Here is a 23826-nt window from a genome sequence, read left to right on the forward strand (position 1 = left end):
GCCATCAATTAGTAACATTTTGTTTGTAGTCTAAGTATCCAATGCTTCTCTCTTACCCATGAAGGGGACATGATCTGTTTGTGCTGTTCCAGTTTAACCTAACCCAACACCATGTAGAATATTTAAATCTCACTTCCTCACTGCTGCCAAAATCCGTAAAACTGTGCTGTACTTCCAGTCCCCACATTTTGTTTCTAGAGCTGTAAATCATCGAAGGACACAGCTCATTCAATCCATCATACCTATAATTGCTCTTCAGTGGAACTATTCAATTAACCCTGTCCCCTGCTCTTTCTGCATAGCCTTGTGAATAATTCCCTTCAAGGAGCTATTTAGTTCCCTTTGACTGTGACTATTGAGTCTGCTTTCAGGCAGTGCATTCCAAGCCACAACAACCCATAGCATTAAAAAAAAAGGTTTTCCATATCACCTTTGTACCAAGGGAAAATTTAAATCATATTTCCCACAAATTTGCTATTTATTGTGATGAATTATTCATTGCCTTCTTGCATTACTGTGCATTTAAATACAAAAGGTTGTGATTCATAAAAAATGTTATGTATAAATGGAAGATGGCTGTCATAACGAGTAGTTGAGGTTAATAAATACACATAAGGGGAAGCTAGATAAGGACATGAGAGTAGAAGGATGCACTGATAGAGTTAGATAAGGAAGGATGAGAAGAGGTTAACGTAGAGCGTAATTATTGTCATAGACTGGTTAAGCTGAAATGCCTGTTTCAGTTCTGTACATACTATGTAGGTGAGTATAAACTAAATGTGGGATTTCAAATTTATCAGAAACTATTTTACATTTTAAATTTTTCTGTGTGTTTACATATAAAGACAGAAATATATGGTCAAGACTTGTATTTTATTTTATATAATGTATGTAGGCATACTTTATAAAGGTTAGGAATAGCATAAAAGATTTTTCATTGCTCTGAGCTCCAATATCTAACCACCATGAGTAATGATACTCTTGAGGCTAATAATCTCCGTTGTGCAAAATACAATAGATGTACTTTTAAGGAAGTATTCACAATACTTCATAAGGAAAATATATTCACATGATATTCAATTTCATTTCATTCTTCATCCCTCCATCAATGGCATTCCCTCCATCTTAAGATCAGAGTGGTACTGTTTGCTCATGATTGCACAATGTTTAGCACCATTCACAATTCCATAGATATTGAAGCAACTTACATCCAGATGCAGCAAGTTGAGAGTTACCATTAACCAGTGACTAAACTACAGGAGCCATATAAATATTGTGTCTACTAGAGCTACTCAGAGGATAAGAATCCTGATGTGAGTAACTCAATCCTGACTCCCTAATGTCTGTCCTTAGTCAACCAGGCATAAGTCAAGAGTTTGATGGAATAATCTCCACTTGCCTGGATGAGTGCAGCTTCAGCAACACTTAAGGAGCTCAACATGATCCAGGAAAAATCAGTTCACTCCACCCCATCCACCAACTTAAACATCCACCACTGATAGCAATGGCAGTAGTGTGTGCTATATCGAGATTCACAACAGTAATTCAAAAAGACTCTTTTAGCAACACCTTCCAAACCCATGCAATTTTTACCAGCTATAATGACAAGGACAGCAGATATGTGGGAATACTAGCACTTGCAAGTTCCCCTCCAAATCACACACCACCACTGACTCTTAATAATTGCTGGGTAAAATTCTGCAACTCCCTCCTTAACACGACTGTACCTACACCCAAGTACTGCAGTGTTTTGAGAAGTTTTCCAAGGCAATTAAGGATGGGTAAAGAATGTCAGCTTTGGAATGAAGCCCATATCTCATGAAATCATAAAAATAAAAATTTGATTTTGTAAGATAAAAATTGCCATCACTGTGTCCCGAAATCTGTAGCTTGCAAACTATAATCAGTATTTCTAGTATGAATTTATTTATCTGAGTACAACAAAGCCTATTCAAAACTTGAAAACCTTATTGTTGTATTTGGAAGAGCGCAAGAAAAATAGTGCTGTTATGTGATTTCTTTCATGGTAAGTCTCCAAACTTTTTTTTTCCTGTTTGTCTTTATCCCCATTCCTATTCAAGTTCACTGGGTATGGATCATTACACTTAACTCAATTGGGTACACTCCAGTCCTTCATTACAGCATTACACTGAGAATGCTCTTTAACTAGTGACCAGGACCAATAGACCATGCAATTCCTCATCCCCAATCAGGCTACCTACCGACTGCAGACATGACATCATCCTACAAATTGGGAGACGGGACTGTACAGTGGGACCTGGGTGCCCTTGTGCACCAGTTGCTGAAGGTAGGTATGGAGGTGCAGGCGGTAGTGAAGGCAAATGGTATATTGGTCTCCATTGTGAGAGTTTCTGAGTACTAGGGCAAGGATGTGTTCGTACAGTTATACAAGGCCTTGGTGAGGCCACACCTAAAATATTGTGCGCAGGTTTGTTTTCCTTTTCGAGGAAGGATGCTCTCACTCATGAGAGAGTGCAGCAAAGTTTTACCAGGCTGATTCTGGGGATGGCAGGACTGACATATGAGGGGAGATTGACTAGCTGAGGGTTGTTTTCCCTGGAGTTCAGATGAGTGAGGGGGGATCTCATAGAGACTTATAAAATTCTGATAGGACTAGACAGGGTAGATTTAGAGAGAGGATGTTCCCGATGGTAGGTGCATCCAGAACCAGGGGTCACAATATGTGGATTCAGGTTGAACCATGTAGGACAGAGATGAGGAGGTATTTCTTCATTAAAGAGTGGTGAGCCTGTAGAATTCATTACCACAGGAAATAGTTTATGCCAAAACATTGAATGTATTCAAGGGGCAGCAAGGGATAGCACTTGGAATGAATGAGACCAAAGGTTATGGGGAGAAAGCAGGATTAGGCTATTGAGTTGGATGGTCAGCCATGATGGCGATGAATGGTGGAGTAGGCTTGAAGGGCCAAATGGTATCCTCCTGCTCCGATCTTTTATGTTTCTATGTTTCTGTCATTTTTTAAATTTGGTCATATGACAGTATACTTCATCTAAAAGTCAATGTGATGTAAAAGCACATTCTGAACTGAAACAAGACAAATAGCCCTCGATTAGATCTCGATAAGTATGTACCAGTCAGGCATGGTGTAAAGGGCCTTGTGAGGCAGCCGTGGTTTAGTAAGGAATTGGAATCCCTTGTGAAAGGGAAGAAGGCGGCATATGTAAAGATGAGGCGTGAAGGTTCAGTTGGGGCGATAGAGAGTTATAAGGTAGCCAGGAAGGATCTAAAGAGAGAGCTAAGAGAAGCGAGAAGGGGACATGAAAAGTCTTTAGCTGGTAGGATTAGGGAAAACCCAAAGGCTTTCTATAGGTATGTCAGGAATAAAAGGATGACTAGGGTAGGTATCGGTCCAGTCAAGGATAGTAGTGGGAAGTTGTGTGTGGAGGCGGAGGAGATTGGAGAGACACTAAATCAATACTTTTCATCAGTATTCACTCAGGAACAGGACACTGTTGCTGATGTGAATATGGAGTCACAAATGATTAGAATGGATGGCCTGGAAATATGCAGGGAAGAGGTTCTGGGAATATTGGAGAGGATTAAAATAGATAAGTCTCCTGGGCCTGATGGCATTTACCCTAGGATCCTATGGGAAGCTAGGGAGGAGATAGCAGAGCCATTGGCCTGGATTTTTATGTCGTTATTGTCAACGGGAATAGTACCAGAGGACTGGAGGATAGCGAACGTGGTCCCCTTGTTCAAGAAAGGGAGTAGGGATAGCCCTAGTAACTATAGGCCAGTGAGTCTGACTTCAGTGGTGGGCAAAGTCTTAGAGAGAATGGTAAGGGATAAGATTTATGAACATCTGGATAGGAATAACGTGATCAAGGATAGCCAGCATGGTTTTGTGAAGGGCAGGTCGTGCCTCACAAACCTTATTGAGTTCTTTGAGAAGGTGACTAAGGAAGTGGACGAGGGTAAAGCAGTAGATGTTGTGTATATGGATTTTAGTAAGGCGTTCGATAAGGTTCCCCATGGTAGGCTAACGCTAAAACTACAGAGGTATGGCATTGAGGATACATTAGAGGTTTGGATTAGGAATTGGCTGGCTGGAAGGAGACAGAGGGTAGTAGTTGATGGACTATGTTCATCTTGGAGTGCAGTTACTAGCGGTGTACCACAAGGATCTGTTTTGGGACCATTGCTTTTTGTTATCTTTATAAATGATCTAGAGGAAGGGCTTGAAAGCTGGGTAAGCAAGTTTGCGGATGATACAAAAGTCGGTGGAGTTGTGGATAGTGAGGAAGGAAGTGGTAGGTTACAGCGGGATATAGATAAGTTGCAGAGCTGGGCAGAAATGTGGCAAGTGTGAAGCCATTCACTTTGGTAGGAGTAACAAGAAGATGGATTACTGGACTAATGGTAGGCTACTTGGTAGTGTGGATGAGCAGAGGGATCTTGGTGTCCATGTACACAGATCTCTGAAAGTTGCCACCCAGGTAAATAGTGCTGTGAGGAAGGCATATGGTGTACTGGGCTTTATTGGTAGAGGAATTGAGTTCCGGAGTCCTGAGGTCATGTTGCAACTGTATAAGACTCTGGTGCGGCCTCATCTGGAGTATTGTGTGCAGTTTTGGTCGCCATACTATAGGAAGGATGTGGAGGCATTGGAACGAGTGCAGAGGAGGTTTACCAGGATGTTGCCTGGAATGGTAGGAAAATCTTATGAGGAAAGGCTGAGGCACTTGGGGCTGTTCTCATTGGAGAAGAGAAGGTTTAGGGGAGATTTGATAGAGGTGTATAAGATAATTAGGGGTTTAGATAGGGTCAACACTGAGAACCTTTTACCGCTAATGGAGTCAGCTGTTACTAGGGGACACAGCTTTAAATTAAGGGGTGGTAGGTATAGGACAGATGTTAGGGGTAGAGTTCATGGTTGTGAGTTCATGGAATGCCCTGCCAGTAGCAGTGGTGAACTCTCCTTCTTTATGGTCATTTAAGCGGGCATTGGATAGGCATTTGGAAGTTATTGGGCTAGTGTAGGTTAGATAGGATTCGGTCGGCGCAACATCGAGGGCCGAAGGGCCTGTACTGCGCTGTATCTTTCTATGTTCTATGTAAATAGAGTTGTTCGGTTTTTCAATTGTCTCACATAGAAAATAGAGGGCTGAAAAGCCAAATAAGACCTTTATATTTAATATTATTTATTCATGCAATGTAGGTGTGAGTGGTAGGATTCTTTTTATTTCCCATCCCTAGTTGCACTTGAGAAGCTGTGCTGAACTGCCTTCTTGAACTATTATAGCCCCTTTTGTTTAGGTACAATATCAATATTCCCCCAATGCTATTAGAGAGGGAGTTTCAGGTTTTTGAAACAGCAGCACTGAAGGAATGATGAATATATTTCTAAGTCAGGCTGGTGAATCCCTTCGAGAGGAACTTGTAGGTGGTGCCATTCCCAAACATCTGCTGCCCTTGTCCTTCAAGATGATAGTGGTGGAGCGATTGGAAGGTGCTGTTTTACGAGACTTGGTGGATTTTTTTGCAGTGATTGTCGTTAGAAGGTACACATTACTGCCACTGAGCATTGGTGTTGGAGGGAGTGAATGCTTATAGATGCGGTGCATTCATTTTATATTGTCAACCATTGTTTCAAATGCTAAGAAACTGTTGCAATGGAAAATATTCGTCGGTCCGTTGTTGTCAACTGAGTAAGAGTTCAGTTATGCCCTTTCACCATCTGGTGGCGCTCAAACCCCATAGAGCTGTCCAGCCGCGTCTGGTGCTCTCCGTGGTGCTGAATCTGCTCAAGGAATAAATGGACATGTAATGTTGATAAAGCTGCAGCTCTCTTCAGCCACCGTGCAACAACGAAAAATCCGAGTCGGAGATCTACAACACTGTTTAATGTCCGCGATTATACTTTCACTTAAAAATAACAAAATAATTTGCTTTACTTCTCCAGTCGAATTTCACACAAATGGGGCAATTTTTCCCCCATTTCAAATTGAGACATAGAACATAGAACATAGAAAAAATACAGCGCAGTACAGGCCCTTCAGCCCTCGATGTTGCGCCTATCCAAGCCCACCTAACCTACACTTTCCTCCATATGCCTATCCAATGTCCGTTTAAATGCCCATAAAGAGGGAGAGTCCACCACTGTTACTGGCAGGGCATTCCATGAACTCACGACTCGCTGAGTAAAGAATCTACCCCTAACATCAGTCCTTTACCTACCATCCCTTAATGCCCCCTCGTAATAGCTGACTCCATACGTGGAAAAAGGTTCTCTTGGTCAACCCTATCTAAACCCCTAATCATCTTGTACACCTCTATCAAGTCACCCCTAAACCTTCTTTTCTCCAATGAAAACAGACCTCTTTGACTACACATTATTTTCACCAATACAACAAATTAAAGCAAACGGGTGCACATGTTGGAAAGCTTAAATAAAAACTGAACATACTGGAGAAATTCAGACCTGCTAGGTTTTCTCCAGCATTTTCTGTTTTTATTTCATCTGTGCAATTCACTTAAATTCGCAACTTATTCATCATGTTTTTTTTAGAGCGAACAAACTTTCGTGGTACCTAGTCCCACAAAAAAACCAGAGGCAGAGGCAGAAATTTATATTGTAAATCCAATTATTAATTTCATCCAGTTCTATCATACTTTAAATGAAATATAGACAAGTACACAAGGAGAAAGGAACATGAGGCTGTACTGACAAATGCGTTGGGGGCGCAAGCGGTTGTTGGACGAAGCCGGCCAGGAGCGAAAACACCAGCATGGATCAGTTGGACCGAATGGCCTGTTTCCGTCCTGCAGATTTTATGTAATGCTTGCATCTGAAGATATAACGTTTTAAGTGTAGTTTCTTAACAATCTGATGACCTAAAATAACACGGGTCAATTTTTAAGATCTTACGAAGTGCATGGCAGATTTTATTTCGAAATGACTTATTTTCCCAAAAGTATCGCAAAAGATAGAAAGGGTTTTTGCATTTGGTTGATTGGGTAAAACCTGAATTTCTACTCCAGCAACAAGTGGGGAATATGTCTCACTGATATCTTTTATCGCAGACATTTGTTTGATAATTGGGCAGGATTCACCACGCTGTGAACAAAGCCAAAAACAAGCAGAAATCCCCAGGCCGAGTGCATTGTTTAATCATCGTGAACCGAGGGGTTTTAATTGGATCTACCCAAGAGTCCCACTGTTGCTTTGTTTTAAAATCTTGTTAATTTTTGTTGATCCATCAAAAGGTCACGCCTCATTGCGTCTCGCTGAATTTAGCGGCATCTGTTCTGCTAACTGCATTAAGGAAGTTCTTAATGCTTTTGGAGGACGGGGCAGCATTGAAATAAATAAATTAGACTCCACTTTCAAAGTCTGTTGTCAGTTCCTGTTAGATTAATAAGATTGATAGTGTCATATCATAACAAACCATCGGCTAAGTAGCATTGCATCATTCAGATCGACTTGGGTCAATTATTTTAATTGTACTTCCTTCTTTCTATTCGGCTGAAATGGTCTCATTTTAGTGCCACCAATTAATTTATAACGTGTTGGCATGCAATTAATGAACTCTGTATGCAATGAATAATGTTCATGCGGCAAAACCACTTTGACTTTAAAAACCCATTCTAAATCTGGAGCCTAAGAAATAGGGCATGGAGTACAATATCCAGAAAGTAATGATAAACCTGTACAAGCCACTGGCTTGGCTTTAGCGACTGCATTCAGTTCTAGGCAACATCCTGTCGGAAGGATGGCATTGTAGGGGCTACATTTTTTTTTTAAAAACCCAAGAATGGTTCCAAATTGAGAACCAACAAATACAATGCTAGACTGGAGAAACTAGTGAAGTTCTCCTTGAAAAAATAGAAGACTTGAAAGAGATTTTCAAGACATTGAGGGATCTGAAAAGAGTGGATAGGGAGAGACTGGTCTTGTTGGTGAAAGAACTGAGAACCAGAAAGGAGTGATTTAGCATACACATGTATCAATTTGCTACAGGTCTCAGCTCCTTCACCCTGCTCCACCAGCCTTCCTGAACTGATTACTCCACGTTCCTGCCAATCTCCAATAATCTTTCACCCATTCGCTTATCTCCCACTGCCGTAAAACTGTTCAAGACTCTGCTGCCATTGTCTGTTCTACAGGAGTGTTACAACTCTCTGTGAAAATATTATTCACCTTTTCACTGTTTTAAATGCCCCCCTCCCCCTTTCCAGATTCTTCCACAAGAGAAGTATCCTTTCCATGTGCACCACATCGAAATTTTTCTGGAGTCTTATATGTTTCGATCAAGTTGCCTCCTATTCTTCTAACCTATAACAGGTACAAACCTAGCCTATCCAAATTTTCCTCCTACCCACATCTTCCAGATACTACTCTAATAAACCTCTGAAATGCTTCCAATGCATTTACATCTGCCGTTAAATAAGGTGACCAATACAGTATATAGTACTCTTGATATGGTCTCCCTAAAGCCTTGTATAACTGAAGCATAATCTCTTTATTTTTGTATTCAGTTCCCTGATGATGAATGATAACATTCTACTAGTTTTCCTAGTTACTTGCTGTACTTGTGCACTAACGTTTTGGTTGTCATGCACTGGAACACACAGATCCTGCTGCATCCAAGCCACAGGTCATTTTGAATTGAGAGTCGAGCATACTGTTCCCTCACTCACCATAAAACCATAAGAACTCAGAACATGCATCAGCCATTTGGCCCCTCAAGCCTGCTTTGTAATCCAGTTGGATCATGTCTGTTCTGACATTCCTCATATTCACTTTAGTGCCTTTTAACCTTTGATTCACTAGCGGATCAAGAATCGATATCACTCGGCTTTAAACATACACAAGAACTCTGCCCCCACACCTCTATGTGGCAAGGTAGTTCCATAAATTCATAAACCCTCTGAAAGAAGAAATTCTTCCATATGTCAGACTTAAATTGGCATCCTTTTTATCCTGAGACTTGCACTGAATCAGCCTGGAACTTCCTTCTTAAAGCACTGTGGGTATCCCTACACTCCAAAGACTGCAGTAGTCCTAAAATACAGCTCACCAACATGTTCTGCAGGGCAATTGGCAATGGAAAATAAATACTAGTCTCGCCAATGATGCCAAAATCCCCTGAATGAGAAAAATGACCTCAGAGTTTTGCACCCTCTCACAATTTAGATATTATGTGTCCTTTCTGTTCTTTCTACCAAAATATACAGTTTCACATTTTTCCACATTGTACTCCATTTGCCACACCTTTGGCCATTGACTCAAACTATTTATATCCTTTTGGGGCATCCTTATGTCCTCTTCACAACTCACTTTCCTAGCTATCTTTATGTTATCAGCAAATGTCATAACCTTGCCTTCAATACCTTCATCCAGGTCATTTAGATGAATTGTAAAAGTTGAGGTGCCAGTACTGATCCCTGTGACACACCATATGGGCAACATGGTGATCCAGTGGCTAGCACTGCTGCCTCACAGTGCCAGGGACCCAAGTTCAATTCACTCCTCGGCTGCATGGAGTTTATACATTCTCCCCATTTCTGTGTGGGCTTTCTCCAGGTGTTCTGGTTTCCTCCCACAATCCAAAGATGTGCATGTCAGGTAGATTTGCCATGCTAGATTGACCATAGTGTGAGGTGCATTAGTCAGGGATAAATACAGCATAGGGGAATGGGTCTGGGTGGGTTACTCTTCGGAGGGTTGATGTGGACTCATCGGGCTGAAGGATCAGTTTCCATACTGAAGGGAACCTAATCTAATGTGTTACATCTTGAAAGAAAGAAAATGATCCATTCATACTTATTCTGTTTCCTGTTAGCTAGCCAATCTTCTATAGATACCAATATATTAACCCTATGCCAAGAACTTTTATTTTCCATAATGACTTTTGAAGCAGCAACTTATCCAATACTTTCTAGAAATTTAAGTACAGCACATCTATTGGTTCCCTTTTATCCTCTGTACATGCTACTTCCACACAGAGCTCTTTTGAAGTGATTACATATATTTTACTATTCACAAAACCATACTGACTCTGCCAGATTACCTTGAACCTATCTAAGTAGCCTGCCATCATGCCTTTAATAATAATACAGTACAAAGCATGATTCCTGTTTCAGAGTTCTGTATCGAAGTACTAATATCTTCCTTATGGAAGTTATTAAGTTAACTGGTCTGCATTTACTGCTTTGTGACTCCCACATTTTAATAAAGGAGATACATTTGCAATTTTCCAATCACATGTCTCCTGAATTTAAGGGATTTAGGAAACTTAAGCATCAACAATCTTGCTAGCCACTTTTTGAGAGTGTAGGATGATATAAAGTGTTTGGCAAAGAGGTAAAGGCAACATGAGGAAAAACCATTTTCACACAATGAGTTAGGGTCTGGAACGCACTACCTGAAAGAGTGCTGGAAACAGATTCAGTTGAAGATTTGAAAAGAAAATTAGATACTTATCTCAAGATAAAACAATGATAGGGCCATTGGAAGAGTTATCAGTGAGGGAATAGGTGAGTTGCTATTGTAGACAATTGGCACAGCTTTGATAGCCTTCTCCTATGCTGTAGCAATTCTAGGTTACTATGATTGTGTGACTTCCAATAATCTTAACACTTGACAGATCAGTGGGAGTCAACTTTGCACAATTATCTCTGGATTTATCCACAAGGATTGCCCAAGGTTATTGAGCAGTTTTCTTTGGAGTTACTGCTGAATACCATTATTTTGCTGTAAAGCATTAGTCATATCATTTCATTAGCATACCTACTGAAAAATAAGTTGTTGTTTGTTGAGGCTTTTGGTCATGGCCAGAAGATTGTGGAAATTATTTACTGAGTACAGTACAAAGCATGATTCCTGATTTCTGTGTCAGAGTTCTGTATCTAAGGACTAGTGTCAGGCAAAGGAGTGATGACAATATGGCTTCAGTACATTCTTTTCAAATAACTTACCAAGATACTTTGTACAAAAGCACAACTTTCAAGATAATTATATAACATGAGTTTAGATACCTCATTTAACTTCATGGAATGGGCCCATTGTGCTGCCTAAGTACAGAATACCTAACAGTAGCTGCTTTAATGTTTCAAATGATTAGAAATGGCATGGTGGCAGGGTAGCTTCTGTTATCATGAACCATGGAAGAATATGGTCACTGTTATATTGTTACTGTGTGTTGGCAAAAAAAATGCTTTAAATTCAAATGCAAAAGGAGAACATTGAAATGCTAAAAATCTGAACTAAATATTGGAATTACTTAGCAGGTCAGGCAGCAGCTGTAGAAAGAGGAGTAGAGTTAATGCTCCAGGTCCAGACTTTGTCAAAATTTACTGCCCAGCAGACCATCAAAAGTCTTTTCAAGTCTTTTCTATAATCTTTTCAAGCAGATACCAATCACTTGCACGGAAGTGACAGACTTTTTCAACAAGACATTTCATTTTTATACATACCTACTTGTGTAGCTTTTATATGAATTTGTAAACTTTGCGGTTTAACTTGTAGTTTCATTTGTTACTATAATAAATGTCATCAAGTCCTTTAAAACTCCCTAAATGATGGATTTTGTATCAAAAACTGACATAGCAACACAGAATATTCGGTCCACTATACATCTGCTAGCTTTTTGGTAGATCAATTCAATTCATCCCACATCCCATTTCTGGCCTGTTAGCCCTGCTTTTCTCTTCCACATTTTTATCAAATTGTTTTTTGAATGACTCTACTAATTACTTCCATTACTCTTTCCGCATTTCGAATCATAACATGCTGAACAAAAGCAATAATTCCTTCATATTATTTCTAATTGTCTGTTAGGTGATTGACCTGTATGCCGCTGGAAATAACTTCTTTTCATTTGTTTGGTTAGAATCATTCATAATTTTGAATATTTTATCAGATTTCCTCTTACCTTTCTCTGCTGTAAGGAGAACAACCCCAGCTTCTGTCGTCTCTCCCTGTAATTGAAGGCTGTCATCCTTGGTATCACACCAGTAAGCATTTCTCAACCCTTGCCTCTGCCTTGACATCGTTTTGAAAGTGTGATGTCCAGACATGAACACAAAACTTTAATGGAGGTGTGATTAGCGTTTTATAAAAGTTTAGTATAATGTCCTTTTTTATTCTATTTCTGTACAAATAAAGCCAAGGATCTCATCAGCTTTAATTCATCTGCCTTCTTAACCTTATGCAGCCCTATGTCTCCCTGCTTTGACACCTTTAAAACTGTATCACCACCTCTCTTCATTCTTTCTACCAAAACATATTACTTTGTGCTCTGTGCACTAAATATTTTCTGCCAAGTGTCTGTGCATTTTATTAGTTTATGTCCTTCTGAAGCCTGTAATTATCTTCCTCATTACTTAGTACATATTTTAGTTTATTATCGTGCACAAATCTTAAAATTATGCCCCATCTACCCACGTCCCAGTCATTAATACACATCGAAAAGAGCAATAGTCCTCATAACAATCCTGGGGGGCCTCATGCTGCACTTTCCTCCACTCTGAAACATCAGTATTCACTGCTACTCCCTACTTTCTGTCCTTTATTTTGAATCCATTCTGCTGGCTTCTTTTTTAAAAATCCCATGGGCTTTATTTTTATTAACAAGTCCATTGAATACCTTGTCAAACATCTTCCATATTTCCATATTCATAATATCAACTGCACCTCTTTCACTGGCTACATCAAAGAACTGAATCAAGTTAGTCAAATATGATTTTAAAAAGGCCATGTTGCCTTTCATTTAACCATGCTGTTCCAAATTCAGGTACACTTTGTACTGAATTATTGTCTTGAATAATTTCCTTACTATTAATGTTAGGCTGACTGACTTTTCATTCTGAATTTGTGCATTGCCTACATCACCTCCCCTACCCCCACCACCTTCCCAACTTCTAACAACAGATATAACATCTTCAGTCCTCCCACTATATTGAAAGAGGTCTGGAAGATCATGACCAGGTAACCCATATAGTTTTCACTCTTACTTCCCTCAGCTAGAATGCATCATGTCTGGAGGTCTATGAAATTATTATGTCCTCCTTATTTTTATCTTATCATACACTCCATAAACATACATATAATGTTGTTCCCCCCTTACTTTGACATTTCTTGCTAATTGTCCTGATGAGTACAACTTAAAAAACTTTGCCAAAATGTCGTTGATTTTTCAGGATGCATTAATAGTTCATAAAATTGGAAAAACGTATGCTGCAATTGAAAGTGCAGGAAACTAGAATTAAATGAAGAATTACCTCATTAGTGTACAAAATTAATTATTACAGTAAGAGGGAGATTTGTCACAGTAATATTAATTATTGGATACATGGGTCAAATGCCTGATCAAAATCTTGACTGAAAATTGCTGAAATATTTAATCAGTAATAGTGTAGGATAAGATGCTGAGAAATTAGCAAAACAAAACTCTGAACTAATGTGTCTAAAATATTTTCAAATATAAATTTAAAATTGACATTAAACCTTTTCCTTAATTTCACTTATAGGTTTATTAAAATCATTTGTTATGGGTCTTGGCAGCTTGTTATATTTCAGGGACAGGTAATTTTGAACGGATTCGAAGCTCAAATCTTATCTGGGAGATGAAACCTTAAAGATGATTCCTCCATGAGGTGAGTTCTGCCAATTGTTTGCCCCATACTTTGGCCGATTCCAGCCACAGAAGGACATCTGTATTGAAACATAAAAGTGAGAAGACATTTTGGCATAATTGAATCTTCAGTTATCAATGGCTTAAGGAAAAGAGATCCATTTATTATGAGTCATATCCTGCCTTACATAATGCCAAGTCCTTTCAGTGTTCAATCTTGCCAATGAAAGGACGCAGTTTGATAAGCGCCTGAAACATTTCGATTACTTATGCACAGAGTTGACTTGTCTGATGTGACCGCTGGAGTGATTTGCCAGTACCACAAAAAGTGCAAACGCTTTTAGATACTTGAATTCTGGCAAGCTGTGATGCCAATCCAGTCCACTTTGGAAAGTGAATTGGCCATAATAGTTGATTAAAATTGATACGCAACTTAAATAAATTGGGTGCTTTTATTGAGTCAGGCTGCAAATCAAAGCAAACTGAATGACATTGATCCGAACAAACTGCACAATGCAAATTACACCTGGGGAAAAATAAAACCGAGGGCCAGATCCGGTTTTATATCTCGAAACGGGATGTCCAGCTCAGTACATTGATCTAGCTACTTCAGTTTACGCGTGATTAGAGCGATTTTCCTTGAAGTGTGTGCACTCCTGTATTCGTCTATTCGTGGTAGCTCAAAGCTATATCTTCCTACTTGCGACTTCCTGCGTTTCTAACCATGTGCTTCTAACATGTGCTCTGCCCATAGTTATTGCATTAATATATAAACATAGCCAGGTTGGCAATATTCAGTTTGCTCGTCATTCAAAGCCTGACATACCAAAGATGCTTCAGTTTCAGTTCCTGATCAGAGGTCGCTCCCAAGGAATTGGAAATCTCGAGTCTGAACAGTCCCATTGAGTTAGCACGGCCGCCAATCACTCTCTCATGGTCTAATCACCTCGCTCTGATCACCAAGTTGTTTTTCCACTCACTTCTGAAAACAAAAGCCATACTTTGATAGCTCCCGACCTCCAATTGTCTGAATTACAGTCACTTAAATATGCTTTGCAGAGTGGGCCCTGCGGGAATCTAGGGAACAAGGCAGCCAATTTCCGGGCAGCAAGATCCCACCAATAGCAATGCATTTCTATCCATGTAGCGGAGTTGGTTGGGAGAATGGGTGGGCTCGGCCATTGGCTGGATGAGGGATGGCGGAAAGAATACCTCGGCTCTTTCTGAGCTAGTGCTATGGGTTCGTTTAACCTCCACCCCAAGGGGGGGGGGGGGGGGGGGCGGGGGACTGTTCTAATATTTGGGTGAAAGGAGAGCAGCTCCAGCAAGACTGCGTCCTCCTGCCCAGTGCTGCAGTGGATTGGCATCCTGGGAGCTTGCTCAGGTCTCCGGACAGACACTGTAACCCACCACAGCCTTTGTTTTACAACACCTCCCTCCCGAGGTTCCCTGAGAGGTGGAAAGGGAGAGTTCCCACTATTAATTAAAATTCAATTCTGAAGTTCTGAAGAAACGTGAACTCCACTTTTCTCTCCACTGATGTTACAAGTCCTGCAGAGTTTCTCCAGCAATTTGTTTTCCATGTGACCGTTCATTGATATTGTTTAAGTTGACATATGAATATTGATCCGAATCTTTGAGCTCGTCCTCATTGGTGTGTCAGTCAGCCCCAGCTGCTTTCACCATTATCCAGTGTTTTCTGTGGGTGCTGGACGGCTGGTTTGTGGCACAGTGAGATGTCAACAGCGTGGGTTCAATTCCTGAACCGTCTGAGGTTACTCTCCTTCTCAGTCTCACCTTAAACTATCCCCAGTGTCTCTCCATAATGACAGAGTAACCCGGTGGTCTAGTACGATTATGGTGACCTATTTCAGTCGAAGTATGGAAGAGTTTGAAGATATTTCAATCTGCATCTTCGGTCTTACTTTCTCCCCAAAATGCTGACGCAAAGAATTAATGACGCCTCGCCATTGCTAAACCCTGGTGAGTCTAATGTAAAGTATGGAACTGCAGCCAGAGGTGTGTCTCTAGGTCACTGTAGTGGACTCGGTTCATTGGAACCACCAATTAAAACGCTTCCTGTTACTATCATCAAAGTTTCTGCCTATGGAATAAATAATAATCCCCATTTCCCTTATGATTCTACATCAAACCCCGAGGGTAGTGAAATTCTCTGACCTCGGGATTTCAAATGATCTACCACATCTAGGGTTCCAGCTACAATCCCGGCTGTAGAGTCAAACGTAGCCTTCAAAACCAAACCAGCTCCACTATTACCCCCAATCCCTGCGACTAGAATAACAGGGCTTCAGGAAACAGCTCTCCCTGCTGCGGTCAGGAACGCGACAGTGAGTGCGACTGATGTGGACTGGAACGATCATTACATTTGGAAAGGGGAGGGGGCGTGCAGGAGGGAAGAGGGGTGCTCTTGTGGTGCAGTGGTAGTGCCCCTACCTCTGAGCCACGAGGTCTGAGTTCAAATCTTACCTGTTGTACAGGTTTGCAACAACGTATGTGAGCAAGTCAAACTAAAACCAAACTGATGTTCCTAATTAATTCACAGAACAGTTGAGAATAGTTCATCTCTGATGACTACCACTGACATGAGTAAAACAACTTTACCGCAGTTCTGGGGGCGGGGGTCTCTTGTGACGCACTGGCAGTGTCCCTACCTCTGAGCTGAAGGGCCTGGGCTCGAATCCAGAGGTGTGTGGTAACATGTCTGAGTCAGTTGATGTAAAAATACTCCTGAAGGTTAGTCCGCAATGACAAACAGCAGTTTGATCACATTGATGTGAGATCACTGTGCTGTCTGCTCATTGTTCAGAATATGCTCCAGCCCCAGTCCGATGACACAGTCTACACAAGCTGAACAAAACTGGTTGCTTAACTAAGCTTTTGCTTAAAATCAGGAAACAATCTCAGGGAAGAGTTTCAGTGCAGTGCTGAACACACAGCGTTGAGTATGTGCTTGCCAGTCACTGCCCCTTAAACAAACCCAACCTTGATCTCAAACTCCCCAAAAAACAGACTTTGCTGAAAAAGCTCAGCAGGTCTGGCAATATCTGTGGAGAGAAATCAGAGTTAACGATTTGGGTCCAGAATCTCAAAACAGTTCTAACCGCCCAGTGATGTTACCTGCTCCTGGACTGTCATGTCTCCCTCCACCATGTCTGTTTACAGTTCGCAATGTTAGAGATCTTGGAGTCTTCATTTATGGAATGCGCCGCACGGGAGGGGGCAAGAAATGCGGCTTGCTTGAACTGAGCAATGGACTGTTGGGTTTGATTAAATTGGGGACGATTGGCAATAAAGCAGTCTCAACCGCATTGGCCAATGACTTTAGTTCAAGATCCATTAAAACAGCGCATTTGTAGCACGGTGGGGAGTGTCCCTATCTCTGAGTTCAAAGATATGCAGGTTAGGTGGATTGGCCATGCTAAATTACCCCCATAGTGTTCAGGGACGTGCAGGCTAGGTGGATGAGTCATGGGAAATGCAGGGTTACAGGGCTAGGAGAAGGGAGTGGCTCTGGGTCGGATGCTCTGCAAGAGAGGGTCGGTGTGGACTCGAATAGCCACACTGCAGGGTTTCAATGATTCTGCTGCTGAACCGGAAAAAAAACCGGGTTCAAATCCCACCAGCTCCAGGGCTGAGCAATGCCATCGCCCATTCCTGATAAAGGGCTTATGCCCGAAATCGTCGACTCTCCCGTTCCTCGGATGCTTCCTGACCTGCTGTGTGCTTTTCTACTTGTTGACTGGAAAATATTTGCCAGCGAAAACGAAGGGCAATGGTTGACTCCCTACCTCTGAGACAGGAGAGCCCATTTGAGTCCCACTAACGGGGGTCTCCCACCCAGAAAGAAATGTACAAAACGGGGTAAATGAAGAGTATTAAAAACGTCTCCAAAAACGCTCTCCAAATCTTCAATATTCTACTCACAAATATTTCATCTTCCCCACCGCCCCCCACCCCATTTTAGTTCTGAAATCGTTTCTGTTGATCTTAAGAGTCGTGGAAGTTTGTTCCCAGTCCTGACGAAGCACCGATAAGCCTGTCAGAGAAATCCTGGGGATGGGTTTGGATTGACTGAGTGCGCTGTCCCACTCCCCTCCCTCCGCCTCCCGCTGTCGCCAGGAGAGTGCAGGCCGGGGGAAGCAGTCCGGGTAGTGTAACTGGGGAAATTGAACATTAACATAAAGGGGCGTGTTCAGATGGAAGCAGACGAGGGTGGGGGGGGGGGGGGGGGGGGAGAGCGAGGGGCACGTCATGAGCTTTAGAAAACCCGAGGAGGAGCTGGAGAGGATGCCATTCACTCGGTGGGAGTGAGGAGCAGTTCCCGAGCCCTGGACGTTACAGGTGGGAGCAGGGGGGGGATGACCTCTTCAGATTCGCTCCCCCCTCATCCAGCCGCTAGTCACCACACTGTGGGGTCCCTGCATTTTGTTTTGTTTTAGCTAGACTGGCCGAAGGGGAGGGGAGGGGTAAGCAGGCAGGAGTTCAGGCGGTGATCTCTACTGAGCCACCCCCCCCCCACCCACTTTGTGAGCTCCCTCCCCCCCCCTCCAAAAAAAAGACCGAGCCGGGAGCATGCTCCCCACCAGCCCGCTGCAGCCTGACACTCCGCGATGTCGAGGTAACAGACACGGTGTCCGCCTGCGATAACAGCTCGGTGTTGTTGGGTTAGGGGCTGGGGACGGTGGTTGGGGGAGGGAGAGAGCCCGTGCTACGCCGCTCGGTTTCACAGAGAGTGGGGGGGGGTGCGTTAGTCATGGCTGCAGAGATGACCATCGGACTGGCCAAAGCGGGGGTGGTGAAACTCTCCGAAATGATCGGCGAGAGGACCAAGCAGATAAGCAAAGCGATACAAGAACCGCGGAGGCAGCGAAGAGTCATGCTGGTGATCGTGTGCACTGCCCTGCTGTTGGACAACATGCTGTACATGGTCATTGTCCCGATTATACCGAACTACCTGGAAACTCTGCGAACTTACAAGCTGGTCTATGTCAGTTCAGCTGCCAATGGAACCAATGGCTCATCTCTGAACTCCAGCCAGAGAGTTGTGCGCTACACCAATCCCAATGCAAACGAAGACATCCAAATCGGGGTGCTCTTCGCCTCCAAAGCCATCCTGCAGCTCCTGGCCAACCCCTTGACTGGCACTTTCATTGACCGTGTGGGCTGCGACATCCCTCTGTTCATAGGGCTGATCATCATCTTCCTGTCCACCCTCACCTTTGCCTTCGGCGAAAGCTACGCCATGCTGTTCGTGGCCAGGAGCATGCAGGGCTTGGGATCGGCCTTCGCGGACACCTCGGGCATCGCGATGATCGCCGACAGGTACACGGAGGAGTCCGAGAGAAGCACCGCCCTGGGCATCGCCCTGGCGTTCATCTCCTTCGGCAGCTTGGCGGCGCCCCCTTTCGGAGGGGTCCTGTACGACTTCGCGGGCAAGCGGGTGCCCTTCCTGGTGCTGTCGTTCGTCTCGCTGCTGGACGGGATCCTGCTGCTGACCGTGGTGTCCCCCCTGGGCGGCAGGACCCGCGAGAACATGCCGCAGGGCAGCCCCATCTACAAGCTCATGATCGACCCATACATCGCGGTGGTGGCCGGCGCTCTGACCACCTGCAACATCCCCCTGGCGTTCCTGGAACCCACCATCTCCAACTGGATGAAGCAGACCATGAACGCGAGTGAGTGGCAAATTGGGCTAACGTGGCTGCCCGCGTTTTTCCCGCACATCCTGGGGGTATATGTGACGGTCAGACTGGCTGCCAAGTATCCCAACTACCAGTGGTTCTACGGAGCCATTGGCTTGGTTATAATCGGTGCTAGCTCCTGTACAGTCCCAGCTTGCAGGAACTTTGAAGAACTCATTATCCCGCTGTGTTCCCTGTGTTTTGGGATAGCGCTGGTGGACACTGCCCTGTTGCCGACCCTTGCCTTCTTGGTCGATGTTCGCCATGTGTCGGTGTATGGCAGTGTCTATGCCATCGCTGACATCTCCTACTCGGTGGCTTATGCCCTGGGACCTATTGTGGCCGGCCAGATTGTTCACACTCTGGGCTTTGTGCAGCTCAACCTGGGCATGGGCTGTGTCAACGTCTTGTACGCCCCCGCCCTGTTGCTGCTCAGAAACGTGTGCCAAATGAAACCCTCGCTCTCCGAGAGGAATATCCTCCTGGAGGAGGGACCCAAAGGGCTCTACGACACCATCAAAATGGAAGAACGTAGCACCGGGAAGAAAAGGTACGGCAGTTCGGCCGGGAACTACTCCACTGCCGGGGGCCTAGATAACACCGGGTTCGAGATCTCCAGGAGGAACCAGGTTCTGTCTGAAGATGACTCATCGGGCAGTGATTACAGCTAACTCCGGCACTCTTCCACAGTCACATCTTCCAAGGACAATAACACTAACGAGATGTAACATCCCATTGCCCGTCTGTGATGTACTTGGTGTCTAATATAAGCATTACCCATTGCTCGTGAATTAATTTTGTATAGTTTATGTAATCGCTTTTTCCACTTGTTTTAAGCGGATGGAGAATGGGATAAAGTTGGAGAGATTATAAGCTGCATTCTGTCAGAACCCAACATCCATTTATCACCATCCTACTTAACTGATGTCCAGTGCCCCATTGCTGTATTGTATCGCTGTGTGCCAGTTTTAGTTTGTAAATTTTCGTGAGGAGTAAATCGTTGTATGTATTTAAACAAAATTCATGGATACATTCAGGGATCTGACAGGAAGTGAATAATTGTATATATTGTATGTTCCTTGAATTGTTCTCCCCAACCCTTTGAATCGAAGCAGAGGCGATTGTGTAATTTTCTGGGAGAATTAATCTCTGTATGGGACTATTCCGACCATTGTGTGCTGCTATATTATAAATACAATGTCTGATTAAAGCCTGGATCAAGACACGGTGAATGAGTTTGAATAAATCGGTGTTCCAATCATATCACAGCTGGATACACACACTGCAACTGCACTGAGTGAAAAGTGTCAGGTTTGGCACGTTCCAATGTGTACTTCCTTTAAAAATAGCTGTATTTTCACTTTTCGAGCGCTACACATTCCGGTGTCAGGAAACCTTAACGGCACTTAGAATGTAATTGCTGGCAATTTAGTGAATGCACACATTGGAATAATGTGGTTAAAGTGCTGGCTTCATCTCCAACACGGAATAATTAAAATATTCTCTGTGTCTTACTGGAATGAATTCGAGATCTGCTCGGAGCTCCAGTCCGAACAAATTCAGGTGAATACTATCATGTTCTCCGCGATGAATCACTTAACCGTTATTTGGTTACAAAACGCAGGTTGTCTTAGCTCCGCGTTTTAATAAGGTGGAGCACGCTTACTCCACGGCACTCAACGTGAAAATTGTTTTCGGTACTAAATCATCAGAATTATAAAACCAGGACATACAATTAGAAGGGGTTGGTTACATGTGAAACAGAGGCAGATGAGTGGGATGAAAATCCTTTTCTAAAAAGAGCATTCAGCGTTTATGATTTAGGATGCACTCTGACAAAATAGTAGAAACTGATTCATTGGAAGTTGTAAAAAAACATTGGAGTGTGTGTGTGGGGGGGGGGGGGGGAGGTGGGGGGGAGGTGGTTGGGTGGGTGGGCATGAATGCGGATAAAGAACCGAGCGGAGATGTTAACCGGATCGGTCCTCCGAACAGCTGACACGCACCCGATGGGCCCAATGGCCCGAATCATCGCACCATTCTGTAATTCAGTGAAAAGGAGGGAATCAGAGCGCATCCGAGAATTCTCTTTAGTTCACATATTAGCAATCATAGTTATAAAAAATCAAAAGGCCGGTTAATCAGTGGGTAGGCACTCTTACAAGTTGAAGTGTATGGTGTAGATTTAAGGTTAAGGAACGTTACAGTCCACATTGAAAACTACAAATGCTGGAGGTCACATCCAAGGATGTTGTCTGACCTGTTGTGATCTCCAGTATTTGTTGTTTTCAGCACAGATTCCAGCATCAAAGGAATTTGCTCCCTACAACATTACAGTCTGCACGGGCTGCCGCATCTGTGAATATATTCGATGCCTGGAAAATAAAACAACGAGTTTCTGAAATATCTAAAACAAAACGGGCCAACTCCGAGTGAGAGGCATGAAGTGCAACCTGTTGCAACTTGAATAAAAATAGAGAAAATCCCCGTATAAGCAGGTTATCGGAATCCTCGACTTCCACGTGCGTCCAGACATTAGAATGACTAAATAGCAAACTAACTCTTGAAAATCGATCCGAAACCATTGTCAGCTTTGTCTAGAGTCGGCGCATGCTGCACAGAAAGCTTAATTACTGTCTCGGCTGACATTGAGTATCACAATTCACCGAAAAAATAAACAGATACACAGACGGCATAGAAAAAAAACTCATAGACAACTGACGCACATGATAAATTCATCAGTAGAACTTGCCAAGAAATTCGGTCTGATAATCTGGAGGTCATCTTTCCCAAGTTTGGTTGGGAGTAAATAACATTTTTAATATATTTTTGAAAAATCGATGAGCAGTTTTAATTCAAATGCATCTAATAAATTGCAATAAACGTGGTGCTTTTTTGTTGAAGAACATGATTAATGGGGAAAGAGGTAACTAATGAGTGACTTTAATTTGAAAGAAGGTTTCTATTTGTGTTGGAATATTTCAATAATGTAAGTCAATAGTTTATACATCGTACAATGACTGGTGGAGTTAGGCGCTAACTGTGCCCTCGGTTATGTCATCTCAGGGTGAAATCTAACAGAACACTCGATTAAGACCTACAACAGCACATCAGTAATCCTTCATCGCGAAATCATTCATTACACACATTGCAATACTCATTCCGCATCCTCCCAGCCACAGATAGAAATCATCCCCGCTTTCGACCAGGTTTTGCGACCTATCTTTCACACAAACATACAAATCGTCAAATTTGACTCTGGAATTTAATACCAAGAATGAAGTCTGGGTGGAACTGACAATATGTATTTGTAAATATTAATATGTGTACATGGAAGAATATCTATTTGTATATGCAAAGGTGTGCAATAGAGAATGTGGGTATATGTAAATTGCGCTGATAAGATTATTTGCAAATGCATACATAGGTATTTGTGTGTTTGCATGTGTAAACGTATATTAGGTAGACCAAATGCTTGGAAATGTAAATGTGCACAGGTGAGAATGTGTGTTTGCATATGTAAGTATGCACAGGTTTGTATGTTAGTTTGTATATATATATATATATATACAAGTTGTATGTGTGTTTGTATAAGTAAATGTGTATAGGTGTGTATGTGTATTTGTATATGTGAATATATACAGGTGTGTATGTCTGTATATGTAAATGTGTGCAGGCGTGTATGCGTGTTTCTATATGTAAATGTGTGCAGGTGTGTATGCGTGTCTGTATATGTAAATGTGTTCAAGTGAGACATGTGTTTGTATCTGTGAATGCACACAAGTGAGAATGTGTTTATATGTCAGAACAGTTAAATCACTACGCTCCCCATATCCCCATACTGTACCAAACTTTCAGGAGGAAATATTCCGGCCACTTTTTCCAAAATAGTCGATGGAAGGCAACAAGTAGGTTGCTCTATAAATTTTGCTCGGTATACCCATTAAAATCTTCACATTATTTTGGCCTATACCACTCTAGCTCACTTTAAGAATGTTTGCATGTTTCTGATCGTCAAAAATAAGATTACAGTGACGAAAACTCACATGTCGGTCGAGTACAACGCACAGTCCCTGTTTAAATAACTCCCAAGGTATTCGAGAAGGATGTGAGCTATACTCTAATTTTATTCTTCTCTGAATTCGGAGGACGCTTCAATGGCACTGCACCTATTAAAAATCTGTTAAGAGCGTTAGATTCTGTCAAGATTACCATCTGAATGTTCATTGCTGAAATGGTATGATATGTGAATAGATACACCCTTATAGCTCAAATGTTACAAGGCATCGATCAACACTTAGGGAGACCCCTCCAAGGTAATACACCCCCACCGTCCCCCTTCCCTGAAGTATGGCCCCACCAATGTCCGGTGACTGATTCTGGTGCTACGTATGAATCTGTCGCTATTGAGGCTTGGCGAATCGGGAAAAGGGGAGGGTTCTGATCCATCAAGACAAAGTCAAGCGGAGGTCTGCGCACTTCTCTCTCTCTCTCTCTGT

General features: G+C 42.6%; 1 protein-coding gene across 1 annotated transcript; it reads left to right on the top strand.

Moving 5' to 3' along the window:
- The first annotated feature begins 18399 nt into the window (after nucleotides 1-18399).
- slc18a3a (solute carrier family 18 member 3a) lies at nucleotides 18400-20494 on the top strand. The gene has a single exon (XM_060854261.1). The coding sequence runs from the start codon at nucleotides 18400-18402 to the stop codon at nucleotides 19996-19998; it is 1599 nt and encodes a 532-aa protein (XP_060710244.1). The 3' UTR covers nucleotides 19999-20494.
- The last annotated feature ends 3332 nt before the right edge of the window (nucleotides 20495-23826 follow it).

Source organism: Hemiscyllium ocellatum, chromosome 43, assembly GCF_020745735.1.
Source record: "Hemiscyllium ocellatum isolate sHemOce1 chromosome 43, sHemOce1.pat.X.cur, whole genome shotgun sequence".
NCBI lineage: Eukaryota > Metazoa > Chordata > Chondrichthyes > Orectolobiformes > Hemiscylliidae > Hemiscyllium > Hemiscyllium ocellatum.